Source organism: Orcinus orca, chromosome 15, assembly GCF_937001465.1.
Source record: "Orcinus orca chromosome 15, mOrcOrc1.1, whole genome shotgun sequence".
Taxonomy (NCBI): Eukaryota; Metazoa; Chordata; class Mammalia; order Artiodactyla; family Delphinidae; genus Orcinus; species Orcinus orca.
The window spans coordinates 13,003,417-13,016,073 of record NC_064573.1 but is presented as its reverse complement, the minus strand read 5'-3'; the positions used below and the strand labels follow the sequence as shown (position 1 = coordinate 13,016,073).

Below are 12,657 nucleotides of genomic sequence, written 5' to 3'. Positions count from 1 at the left end.
ATGAGATGAGGAGGGCCTTCGAGACTGGGAAAACAGGATTTACAAAGAAGGTTTGCCATAAAAGGAAATGAGGAGACAGTAGGCTAAAATTTACAAGTGATGTAACCTACATTTGTACACTAAATTCTGATGTTCCATCTCCTGATTTGTACTCAAAGAAGTCAGTCCACATAAGCTCATCTGATTTTAGAGCTAGAAGAGATCTTAGCTCAGCCCAATATCTCCCATATTCTATATTTTTCAAAGGAGGAAGTAGAAAAGAGTGAAGGATTAGAAGCTATATGTTCTAATTCCTAGGACAGTGCTTTTTCTATGGGGTCCTACACTCCGGCACACCAGATGAGAATCTGACAGAGACCAGGTTTATTTAATGCCTTATATTTATATGTTTAAACGCACACACACAACATTCTTACAGAGCCTGGGAAAATAATTGGGGGGAGGGGAGTGCCAGGTAGGAGTGATTATATAGATGTGAAGAGGGGACTGAGTTTTCATCAACTTTAAAGTTTAGTTCCATACCCGTATTAGAATATTTTTTGTGGAATGATTAAATGGTGTAACTAAATATTAGAGCTATTTATGTCTTGCATACTTAAGTATATTTAAAGAAAGAGTGCAAATATAATCATCATACAAATTAAACTTTTCCTTTAAGTCTTAATAGAAGTCACTCTGCTAAATTTTATGAGGAATGCAATAAATAATAAGATGGAGGGTGCAGCCCCAGGCAACTCACAATTTAACTGAGAAAATAAGATTTAGAAACATATATCTACAATGTGCATACAGATACACAGATAACTTTGATACAGATAACTTTTACCTATCTTCTGTCACATAATCAGTGTCTTACAAAGAGTAGGTACTCAATACATATTTGCTAAACAAATAAATGAAGGAAGGAAAAAAAGACCATTTCCAGGTGGGATAGCAATGGGAGAGTTCCTGAAAGAGTGAAGATTTGACATTGGTCCTTGAGAGTGGTTAAGTTTTAGAAGAATTAGGAGGATGTAAGAAACATTACAGACAAGGAATGAAACGGAAGTCTAATGTGCCTATTTTTGGCAAGTTAGATAAACGTGCTCTCTGATCACTAAAAATTAACTTTCTTAAACAGAGAACTGTGGTATACACAGAGGCATGTGAACATACACATAGGATAAAATTAACAGTACACCTCACCAAGAGGTGATTTTTAGGGCTAGGGGAAAAATACATTCTAAAAGATAGAACTGAAAAATAAACTGTTTGTCCTCAAAAAAATAAACACAACAAAGCAAAAAACACACCCTGAAAACTTTTCCTCAATTGTGTTGCTATAAACTAGAATAGTCTGGAATAGAAAATATACCATTTCCTGAACAGCCTAAGGGATATTAATGATTAGTGATCACATTGTTGCAAAATACTGGATACTGATACTGATTCTCTCCTGGTGTAAAAGATATGTCAGTTCAGTTCTGTGAGATTGCATGAGAGCAAAGGTGTTACAAATATACACAGATCACTCACTCTGCACACAATACCTTTGCCCCAAATAACCTTCTGCACCTTTTATACAGTGAAAGAATTAGAGCTACTATTCTAGGCACTAGTTCCTAAAATATAAAGGCATTCTTTCCTCTTTGAAGAATTTTAAACTATAGGCAAAGACGTGCTATTTATAGATGCAGGACACATGTAAAGAGTTTTTGTTATAACTTTTTTTCTCTGCTAAAAGCATTTGTCTTATTTTGAGTGAAAGGGGGCTTACTAGTTATTTAATCTAAATCCTGAAAGTTGTTTGTACATGTGTGTAGATATATGATACACAGTGTAAAGGACAGGAGGTAGGGATGTTTACAGTCTCTAAGTGGTAAATGAACCTACATATTCCATGACAAAGGAACCTATATAGGAACCTAAGCAGTAGTAAATCAACCTATATATAACAAGGTTTCTGCATTTTGTATGAAGTAGAAACATTAAATAAAGTGGAATGAAAAGTTAGGGATGTGTATTGTATCCCTATAGAAAGAACTGGGGGGGCAGGGGGTAAGGCAGGGGCAGGATTACCCAAATGACTGAGGGAGAAGCACAGCAAATCTTTTCCCCAAACAGCAACAATAAAATTGGACAAAATTTTCAAAAACAACCATCTCAGTACTCTGTAAATACAAAAAGTTGAGAAGAATTTATCTGAGACAACTATTGAACTTCAGTGAGATCAGTGGAAGTTGGTGGCATTTTAGCCTGGGGCTGCTCCCAGCCACCCCTTTCCTCAGCTTCATGGAGAGGCAGAGTAAGTGATAAGAGACAGCTGCCAGAGCAGGCCAGCATCCAGTAACATATAAAAAGAATGATACATTATGACCAAGTGGGATTTATCCCAGGAGTGTAAGGTTGGTTCAACATCTAAATATCATTTAATATAATACACCATATAATAGAATAAAGTGCATACACCACATTATCACCTCAAAAGACCCAGAAAAAGTATAGGACAAAATCCAATACCTATTTATGATAAAAACTCTCAGCAAACTAGGACTAGAAAGGGACCTCTGCAGTCTATTAAAGGGCATTTATGAAAAATGTACAACTAACATCATACTCAGCAATGAAAGTCTGAATTTTTTCCCCACTAAGTTGGGAATAAGGTAAGGATGTCTACTCTCACCACTTCTATTCAACATTGTGCTAGAAATTCTAGCCAGTGCAGACAGGGAAGGAAAAAAAGGCATACTGATCAGAAAGGAAAAATAAAACTTGTCTTTATTCAGACTCATGATCCTGTACGTAAAAAATCTTAAAACACACACATACACAAACACTCACACAACTAGTAGAATGAACAAGTCAGCAAGGTGCAAACTGCAAGATCAACATACAAAAATCAATTGTATTTCCATATACTAGCAATAAACAATCCAAAATTAAAATTAAGAAATCAACATAGTCTTAAGTTAAAAATGTAGCACCCACAAAACTACAGTGTATAATATATATACCCTGCACAAATATACACACATATATGTGTGCATACTCAAACACATACAATCACAGGAAAATATTGGAAATAAATTGTATAAGTTACCTCTAGGCAGTGGAATTATGGCTTACTTAAAAATTTTAATTTTAATCAAATTTTTTTTATTAATCAAAATTTTAATAGTGACTGTGTGTGGCTTTTATAGTCAGGAAACACGTGGTAAATTATTCATTATCTAGATGGTATAATGGTTGAAAACAGTGTAGGGTGGCCAATCAGGGTTTGAAACGTATCAGTCACCTTCTAGCATGAGACCTTGGGAAAATAGCTTAACCTTTTAGTCTCGCTTTTCTCATCTATAAAATGGCATATACCATTTTATAGAATGTTACGAAGATTAATTGGCAGGTGGATTCTTAACCACTGCACCACCAGGGAAGTCTGATTTTGCACTCTTCTTTAGGAACATTTCCGTCTGAGGATGACCTTGCTTGCATTTGGCTGTGGCCCAGGTTTCCTTCAGAATGCATTGACAAACTGACTCTTGGGACACCTTATAACTCTGCAAGCCATTTCAAGTTGATTCTAACCAGCTTTACTCTCTAATATCTTGAAAGGTCAATATATTGAGGTAACAAATTCAGAAAACCCATTCTCCATTAGGCTTGTGTTCCTTTTACAAATCTTATTATTCTATTTTATATATAGTTTTAAGGGGACTTTGATTAATGTTTTGTCCCATTGACAAAACCAGTTAATTAAGCAACTTTAGGGACTTCGCTGCTGGTGCAGTGGTTAAGACTCCGAGCTCCCAATGCAGGGGGCCCAGGTTCAATCCCTGGTCAGGGAACTAGATCCCGCGTGCCACAACTAAAAGATCCCGCATGCAGCAATGAAGATCCTGCACGCGGCAATGAAGATCCTGTGTGTTACAACTAAGACCTGGCACAGCCAAATAAATAAATAAATAGTTTTTAAAAAGCGACTTTAAATGTGCTCAACTCCATTCCTAAATTAACAAATTTTATTTTTTTACTCATCCTGTGGATGTGTATTTGCAATCGCCATTTTTTCCCACTTTATTTTGAAAAAAAAAAAATCGCACCTAAAGAAAGGTGAAATTGTACAATGTTCACGCATATACCCTTCATCTAGATTTGTCTACTGTTAATATTTTGTCACATTTGCTTTATTTCTCTCTATATAATAAAAGATAAAATTGTAGATATCATGACATTTCAACGTTCAGTACTTTGGCATGAACCAACTGAAAACATTTTTCTATACAATCATGATGTCATTCTCACCCAAGAAAATTAGCATTGATATAGTAACCATATCAAATAAGAAGTCCATATTCAAATTTACCTAATTATTCCCAAAATGTCTTTTAGAGTTTTTTAAACCCAGGATCCAATCATAGATCATGAATTGCATTTGGTTGTCATATCTCTTTAGTTTTCTTTAAGCTACAACAGTCCCCTGCCTGTGTTTGCTTTTATGAGATTGATATTTTGGTTGATTCAGGCCTGCGTCTCGTATAATGTCCCCAATCCAGATTTTGTCTCTTTCCCCATGACTAGATTCAGTGTAGACATTTTGGCAAGAATACTGCAAATAGTGTGTGCTTCCAATGACATCCATGACAGGAGGAGGAATGTTAGACTGTCTCATTATTGGTGATGCTAATCGCGACCACATGGTTAAGGTGGTATCCATCAGATTTATTAATGTAAAAGTACCATCCCTCCCTTTTAACTAAGTGAGGTGTTATTTTGAGGACCTGTGAATGTTTTGCTTCCCAACAACTTTGCACCCAGTGGTGAAAATGCCTGGATCAATTATTGCATTTGGTGGTTGCAAAATGATACTTTCCTTCTAAAATTTTCAGCTCGCATTCTTCTATAAAGAAGCGCTTTCCATGCACCCTTCTCCAGCCCTTTTTCTTTGAGAATCCCTATGAACTTGGATTCTTTTTTATTCACTGGCTCCATCTTATTCTTTTTGATATTCAAATTCTGCTAGATTTGGCCAGTGGGAGCCCCTTCACGTACCAATTTTATAGAGTTTCTTGGCTCGTATGTCCATTTGATATATCCCAGTCATTCTGGGTTTCTGAACCAATTGGAGAGAAGTATGGGCTTTCCTGATTGGGTTACTGCTCAATCCACGGAGCTGGCAAAGGTATCCCCCAAGCCACACAGGGTCTTTGGGAGAAGCCTGGATACTTGAAAAAAAAAAAATGAGGCTTCCTTTATGAAGATGAAAGGGTAAGAGATGGTGGGTTTAAGGTGGGTTGACAATCAACAGCTCACCAATAATATGATGTTACCATATGTTTAAAGAAGTACATGAATTCAGCAAATTCTATTCCAGAGATGCTGCTGGAGCAGAGGTTATTTTTCTATCTAGCAAGTCAGCCTTCCAGAACTTCAATTCTACCTTTCCACAGGTCCCTAGAAGGCCGTGTGATTTTTTTTGGCGGGTGGTGGTGGTGGGGGAGAGACAGCCCTTGCCTTTTTGAGCGATTGGGTACAAGGTCTATTTGCAAAGCTACCAAAGAACCACACAAGTGCCTAAGGTCATCCAGCTCCTTAATTTCTAACACAAATCAGAAGCCTGAGGATTTTGCAAACCAAACCACTTCAGAATCAAGTTTATTTCCGCACAGGGCTCAAAGATTGGTGGATTTCAGGGTTTCTCTAAAAGTTTTGATTTATAAGTGGGAATACTCAGGCAGCCTGGTCAATCTAAGTCCCTAAGAAACTTTCTGACAAGTGGAACCATAACTCCAGGGAGACTCCGAATTTTACCCCATGGTAGCCTTCCAGAAAAGGTGCCATATACCAGTATTGGGCATGGACTGCCAGCTGATCAATGAGATCATGGACTGCCAGCTGATCAGTGAGATCATGGACTGCCAGCTGATCAGTGAGATCATGGACTGCCAGCTGATCAATGAGATCATGGACTGCCAGCTGATCAATGAGATCATGGACTGCCAGCTGATCAATGAGAATACTGCCACAGCATAAACACTGAGGATTTCTTTTTATCTCAAATCTGTCATATTGGGTGTTTTTGTAAACCTTACAAAAACTTATCCTTTTAATTTTAAATACGCAATATTTTTCCCCTTAAGTTGTATGTCAATGAATAATTTACCTGTGTTGTTTGCAAGACCTTTAGACCAGATTTTTAACTGTAATCTCTAAAGACAATTTAATATTTAATCTCTTAAAATAAATATGATGTAACAAAAGGAAAATATGTGACCTAACTAAACAAAAAATTGTTCTTGAGGTACCTTAAACCCATGACAACTTAAATGATCAAAACTATAGATTGTAAGTACAATGACACTGGACACATGTTGGGTGCTTCCCCAGCATCCATGTTTCCCTTCCTTCCAAAAGCCCTGGATTTCTTTTGGGGGGATCCACACAGTTCTGAAGAAGCTGCCTCCACTTCTCTGGCTCCAGGATTGATCAGGAACAGGCATGTAACCGAAGCCAATTCAGTTAGAATAAATCTCAGAACTAGCCTGGCAAGGTTGGGAGCCGATGTTTTCTCTTCCCTGCTAGAGGTGAAAAGGGTTCAGGTGATCCCAGGAGCTGTTAGCAGTTACTTTTGGTCCCTGGAGCGTTATTCATTCATTATTTAACAAACATTTAGTAACAGCTACTGTGTTCCAGATGTGAAAATATAAAAGTGAATAAAACATGGTCGTTGATGTTAAGATATTTATATTGTAATGGAGGAAACAGGGAGGTATAATGGGGAAGGGGGCAGATAGGTCAACATTCACAAAGACTAAGAGAACAAATTCTTGGTACGGATCAGGTTAGCTGTTGCAGGATATCATCTGAGGTAGACGTGGCTGTATCTAGGCATCCTTTATATGGAGTAGATGTCATTACCAGTCTGCCTTGAACCATCCAATTAATTGTAGTTTCAGTGAAATTTCTTGCAGTAACCCAACTGCAAAAGGCTTACAAAGTCTCCTCAATCTTCAAACACTGGCTGGTTCTTAATCCAAAGTATAATCTTAACTTGAAACCAGTCTTCTGGGTATACCATCTTTCATTGTTAAAGAGGCAAATAAAACATATTGAATATGCATAAGTATCATCTAGGGACAAGACACAATAGCACTTTGTGTCCTTAAAGATGTCTTTTACAGGATATATTCCTCTGAAAGATCTGGATACAAACACACACACACCATTACCACAGCAATACTATTTGGCCCATCTGAATGATTATATAGAAAATATATAAAATACCAGGGAATCTAGAGCAGGTGTTCCCAATAGGTAGGTCCGGTGGGAGGAATACCTTGCTAGGATGTCTTATTAGAATCATCTGGATAGTTTTTTTCAATAAACACGCCTACACCTCATCTTGGGATTTCCATCTGGGCCCCTCCCTGTTGTAGTACATTAGTCTTAACTGAAGGTGTTCTCTCTCTCTCACTTAGGGTGGGGTGGAAAAAAACAGAGTCCTGGTCTAATGAGTAGTGGTATGGAGAGGGACCTCTGAAACCATGTACTGGGGCATAAATAGCAAATTATCCAGCTGATGGATGATGGCCAGAATCATTAAATCACTGTGTGTCATGTATGTGATTTGATCACTTTGATCACTGCATTTTCTAATATGGATGAAAGATAGAAGGACAAAAGTAATCATCATTGATTACAAATCTGAATTCAGACCCAAAATTTATGGATCAAGTATTGTGGGGAGTTCATACCAAATGGCTTCTTGTTGCCAAGGAAGAGGTGAAGACCATATGCCTGGATCACCTCGATCCTCATCTAGACAGGGTGACTCACTGTGGACCTGTGAGTATCTAGCAAGATTATTATTGGTTGCCTAAAGTATTTCACCCTAAGCTTCAGAAATGTGGGAACAGATGAGATAGGATAGAAGATTCCAGGGCAGGTGAGGTTGACAGCAAACAGGGGCAAGGACTGTAATAATAAAAGTCCTTGTAAAGTTTTCTCCTGATTGTAATGATTTCTACATCACACCAAAAGAACACAAGGAAATAGCAAATTACAGGAAAGAATGGCTTTCATATATTTTACTAATCTCAAGTGTGTTGAAAACAGTTGTCTCCCTATTTTATCACTGAAACTGATTTAGGCTTTAGTTCAGCCTTTTACTGAATTATAAATTAGCTTCTTAGGGCATAAAGCTGTGGGGTAAAGAGGGCTCAGCATATGCTCTCCCAACAGATGTCCAAATAGTTTCAGAAAGACTTTCGTAAAAAGTGATTCTTTTTTTACATACTGCCACAATATAGCTATAATAGGACTTCCTAATTTAAAACATTAAGGATTTTTTTTAAAACCCACCTTTTTAAAGTTAACCCTCAAAAGATCCAGTGGGACCGTAAAAACTTAGGCTCCATTGGTTTTTAAAAAGCAACAAACAGGGGCTTCCCTAGTGGCGCAGTGGTTGAGACTCTGCCTGCCAAGGCAGGGGACACGGGTTCAAGCCCTGGTCTGGGAGGGTCCCACGTGCCGCGGAGCAACTAGGCCCGTGTGCCACAATTACTGAGCCTGCGCGTTTGGAGCCTGTGCTCCGCAACAAGAGAGGCCGCGATAGTGAGAGGCCCGCGCACCGCGATGAAGAGTGGCCCGCACTTGCCGCAACTAGAGAAAGCCCTCGCACAGAAACGAAGACCCAACACAAACAAAAATAAATAAATTAAAAAAAAAAGTAAACAGAGAGGGAAGAGATTTTGGAGGTCTTTAAACCTTAAAAATGAAAACTTAAAAAAAAAAAGTTGAAAGCCTGTTCCCGGCATGGGAATTCAAAATATTACGTTTTGTAGAAAATAAAATAATCCCCCAATGATGGGGGCTTTGGAGGGCTTTTGCTAACTGTCGTGGAAATAATTTCCAAAGAGCGTTAGACCAGAGGCAACTGTTAGGCCAGAGGCGTCCACACCAGAGCGTCCCGCCTCGGTCCAGAGGCCGTGGAACTCCCGTGGGTCGGGTCGCCCCTGCGCCCCCAGCGTCGACCCGTGCCGCCCGCGCCCCGGGTGAGCGCTCGCCCGGGATCGAGGTGTCCTGGCCCCCCAACCCACAGCCGCAGCCCAGCTTCCCCACCCTGTTCCCCGATCCGCAATCCGGAGAGCCGACACAGAGATCCCGGTAAAGCTGCAGTGGGAACTGTCCTGTCGCTGACTTCCAGACAGTCGGCCGGGCTGTGAACCGAAGAAGTGCGGGTTAGCGCGCTCCCTCCGGAGGAAGCCCGGTTCCTGGGACGCGTACCACGCGGCCGCGAAGGGAACCCGGCGGCGCTCTGGGGCGGCGGCCCCCGTGAGGAGGTAGGGCAGAGTCGGTAGTCACAAGCCGTGCTCGGGCCCCTGGAAAAGGTGCAATTCCCCACCTCCCTCCTCACACGTGGGGCTTGCACCCTCCTCGCCGCGCTCCTGCCCATCTAGCCGCCACCCACGGTCCCACAGCGTCCTCCCCCCGACCCGCAGCAACCACCAGACATTAGGACCGCGCGGAAGCCGTCCAGAGGGAAGGCGCCTAAAGGCCAGTTGGGCGTGGCTTCTCGGAGAGAGGCGGGCCTCGGGGGGCGGGGAGATCTACGCAACCATTGGTTCGGGCTGCTGATTGGCTGAAGTGCCTGAGTGGAGCCCGCAAGCGTCTCCGCCCCGACTAGCCGCTCCTCCTCTTCTCCCAGCCGATCGGTCCGCACCAGTTCGCGAGGGAACCGCTCAGGTACCGCCGCCACAGCCCAGTGCGGACGACGGGAGAGGGAGGCAGAAGGAGGACACGCTCGCTCGCTTGCTCGCTCCCACCCGCACCCGGGCTCCTAGAGCCGGCGCGGAGCCCAGGGGGAGGAGCCACTGCGGGCACGCCCCGCCTCTGGCCCGGGAAGACTACGCCAGCGACCCCGCCGGCTGGCCACCGCCCCCCTTGCCGGCCGAGACCCGCCCCCGGCCCTCCCTCGGCGGCATGGAGGGGACCCGCTCCTGACGGCCGCGCCGCCGCCTCGGCCCCCGCCCCTCCTCCTGGCCCCTCCCTCCCGCCCCCGCTCGCATGTCCGCGCCGCCTTAGCCGAGGATGCTGAGGATGAAGCTGCCGCTGAAGCCGTCGCACCCCGCGGAGCCGCCGCCCGAGGCGGAGGAGCCTGAGGCGGACGCGCGGCCAGGCGCTAAGGCGCCGCCGCGTCGCCGCCGCGACTGCCGACCCCCGCCGCCGCCGCCGCTCTCGGGCCCGCCGCGGGGCCCCCCGCTGCCGCCGCCGCCGCCGCCGCCGCCGCCACCCGGGGGGCTCGGGCAGCCTGTTGCTGGCGGATCGGCGGCGGGAGCGGGCATGCCGAGCGGCGGCGGCGGGCCCACGGCGGCGCTGCGCGAGCAGGAGCGGGTGTATGAGTGGTTCGGGCTGGTGCTGGGCTCGGCGCAGCGCCTGGAGTTCATGTGCGGGCTGCTGGACCTGTGCAACCCGCTGGAGCTGCGCTTCCTCGGCTCGTGCCTGGAGGACCTGGCGCGCAAGGACTACCACTACCTGCGCGACTCGGAGGCCAAGGCCAACGGTCTCTCGGACCCGGGGCCGCTGGCCGACTTCCGAGAGCCCGCAGTGCGCTCGCGCCTCATCGTCTACCTGGCGCTGCTGGGTTCCGAGAACCGTGAGGCCGCCGGCCGCCTGCACCGCCTCCTGCCCCAGGTGGACTCGGTGCTTAAGAGCCTGCGCGCGGCCCGGGGCGACGGCTCGCGGGGCGGCGCGGAGGACGAGCCCGGCGAGGACGGCGACAACGAGGAGGACGCCGAGAAGGACGGCTCCGGCCCGGAAGGCGGCGGCGCCGAGCCCCAGCCCTGCGGCGGGCTGGGCTTCAGGGCCCAGGAGGAACTGCTGCTGCTCTTCACCATGGCCTCGCTGCACCCGGCGTTCTCCTTCCACCAGCGGGTCACCCTGAGGGAGCACCTGGAGAGGCTCCGCGCCGCGCTCCGCGGGAGCCCCGAAGACGGGGAGGCGGAGCTGTGTAACTTTGCCGGCCCCAGGGCCCAGGTAAGGCGCGCCAGCCTCCCTACGCCCGCGGGGCGGTCACTGCCCCGGCGGCCTCCCCCGCCTGCCTTTCGGACGCCCCTTGACCGAGCCTCACCCCGGCGCAGGTGGCTCGGCATCCCCAGCCCAGGCTCCCAGCCCCAGAGCACTAATCTGCGTTTTGCTGGGCCGTTCAGTTGCACTCCCCACCCCCCCGCCCCTACACACACGGGTACCCGCCATAACAGAATGCTCTAGAAGTCTCTTCCGTGCCGGAGTTGCCACGGAAAACATGGAGCGCTCAGCCCCGTCCCCCTCTCGGATGAAGGGTCTCGGGACCTTTCTGGCTTTGAGCATCTCGACGTGCTGGGAAAGGCGAAGCGCTAGGGGAGCCTGTGTGTTGGCCGCAGTCAGCCCTGGGCTGAGCTTTCCCTTTCCTGCCTCCTGGCGCTCTGGTCACACGTTGTAAAGCTCTGCCTTGCCCCTCGGTGAGGCGTCCTAAAGGTGCGCTCCCGGCGTGTGGCCCTGTCTTTGATACAGAGGGGCTCTTTTTGCTCAGTGTATGCCTGAGTTAGAGGGAGTCGTAGGGTCTTTGGCTCCTGCTCAGGGAACTTGATGTTCCCAGAAAAACGTCAGATGTGGAGACCCGCGAAATGACTCAAATTAGATAAGTCGTAGCGCTGGTTGTCTGGGTAAAGAAACCCCTCCTGGGGCGGTTGGTTATGCTCTTTGCCTCTGGCGTGTCCTAGTTTGTAATGGGTTTGAGCCGTGCTTACACATTTGAGTACGGGGATGTTTGTTGGTCCTTTACTGAGGCATAAGTGTTTTCTAAAAAGTTATTAAACACCAAAGTGTAGAAGACGAGAATTAAGATAAGTCATTTGTCGCAAACATTAAAGAAAATTAATTTATTTGGCCACGAAAGCAATTTAATAATAATCTAGGCCCAATATAAAGTCATTGAGCGTCACAATCTTATGGAGTAGTAGCTTTTATTTAGAGTAAAACCTGTACAGTAAGTTTATTTTCGTGGTTCACAACTATTTAAAAAGTATTTATTTGGATGCCGTGTTAACTTAGGTGATCTCCAGGATGGAAAGGGGGAGTTTTTTCACTCCTTGCTTGAAAGTTAATTAAACTTATATATCTGCTGACGTTCAATACCTTGGAATTTAAACTGGGCATTGTATTTCTCTAATGGCTGTGTGAACCCAGCACCCACAGAATGAAAGGAATTTGGGGGCTGGAAGGGATTTAGGGATAATCTAGGCTGAACCCCTCCTTTTTATAACGAGGCTTCTGTGAAGTGACTAACTCACATTTTAGGACATACTTTATCAAACTCAGATGTAGTAACGCTAGTATCCAGAATTTTCTTGGTGAGCTTGAAATATTTTCCAGTGTCTACTACTAGCATGCAACTGTGTATACTGATGGTATAAGCCCTTACCACTCTTCAGCCTACTCACTAATTCCAAAAAAATCCTGCACCCGTCATTAAATTTAGAGAAGCAAGTCTGAACTCAGAAGCAGTACTTACATATCTTTAAAAAAATTGTTTTCTTGTAATAGTATATATTGTAGAGATAACCTTAGAGTGTAGATACAATCAAAATGTCCCACAGTGGAGCAGTTTATATTCCATTCGTATCATTCCAACAAGGGTAACCG

General features: G+C 45.2%; 2 protein-coding genes across 7 annotated transcripts in view; both read left to right on the top strand.

Annotated features, from left to right (window-relative positions):
• TNFRSF11A (TNF receptor superfamily member 11a) overlaps positions 1-12,657 on the top strand; it is a 257,143-nt gene that overhangs the window by 141,363 nt on the left and 103,123 nt on the right. The window lies entirely within an intron of this gene.
• The window catches only part of ZCCHC2 (zinc finger CCHC-type containing 2), a 55,242-nt gene continuing 52,323 nt past the window's right edge, over positions 9,739-12,657 (top strand). For 3 of the 6 annotated variants that reach the window (XR_007471695.1, XM_049698003.1, XM_049698002.1), the window contains exon 1: positions 9,740-11,010. Coding sequence is in view for 4 of the 6 variants with exons in the window: in XM_049698003.1 (XP_049553960.1) it covers positions 10,066-11,010 (945 nt within the window). In the remaining 2 variants the exon portion in view is untranslated. Of the gene's footprint in view, positions 11,011-12,657 lie in introns of all 6 variants that reach the window. The other 3 variants (XR_007471694.1, XM_033425000.2, XM_049698004.1) reach the window with 2 other exon arrangements.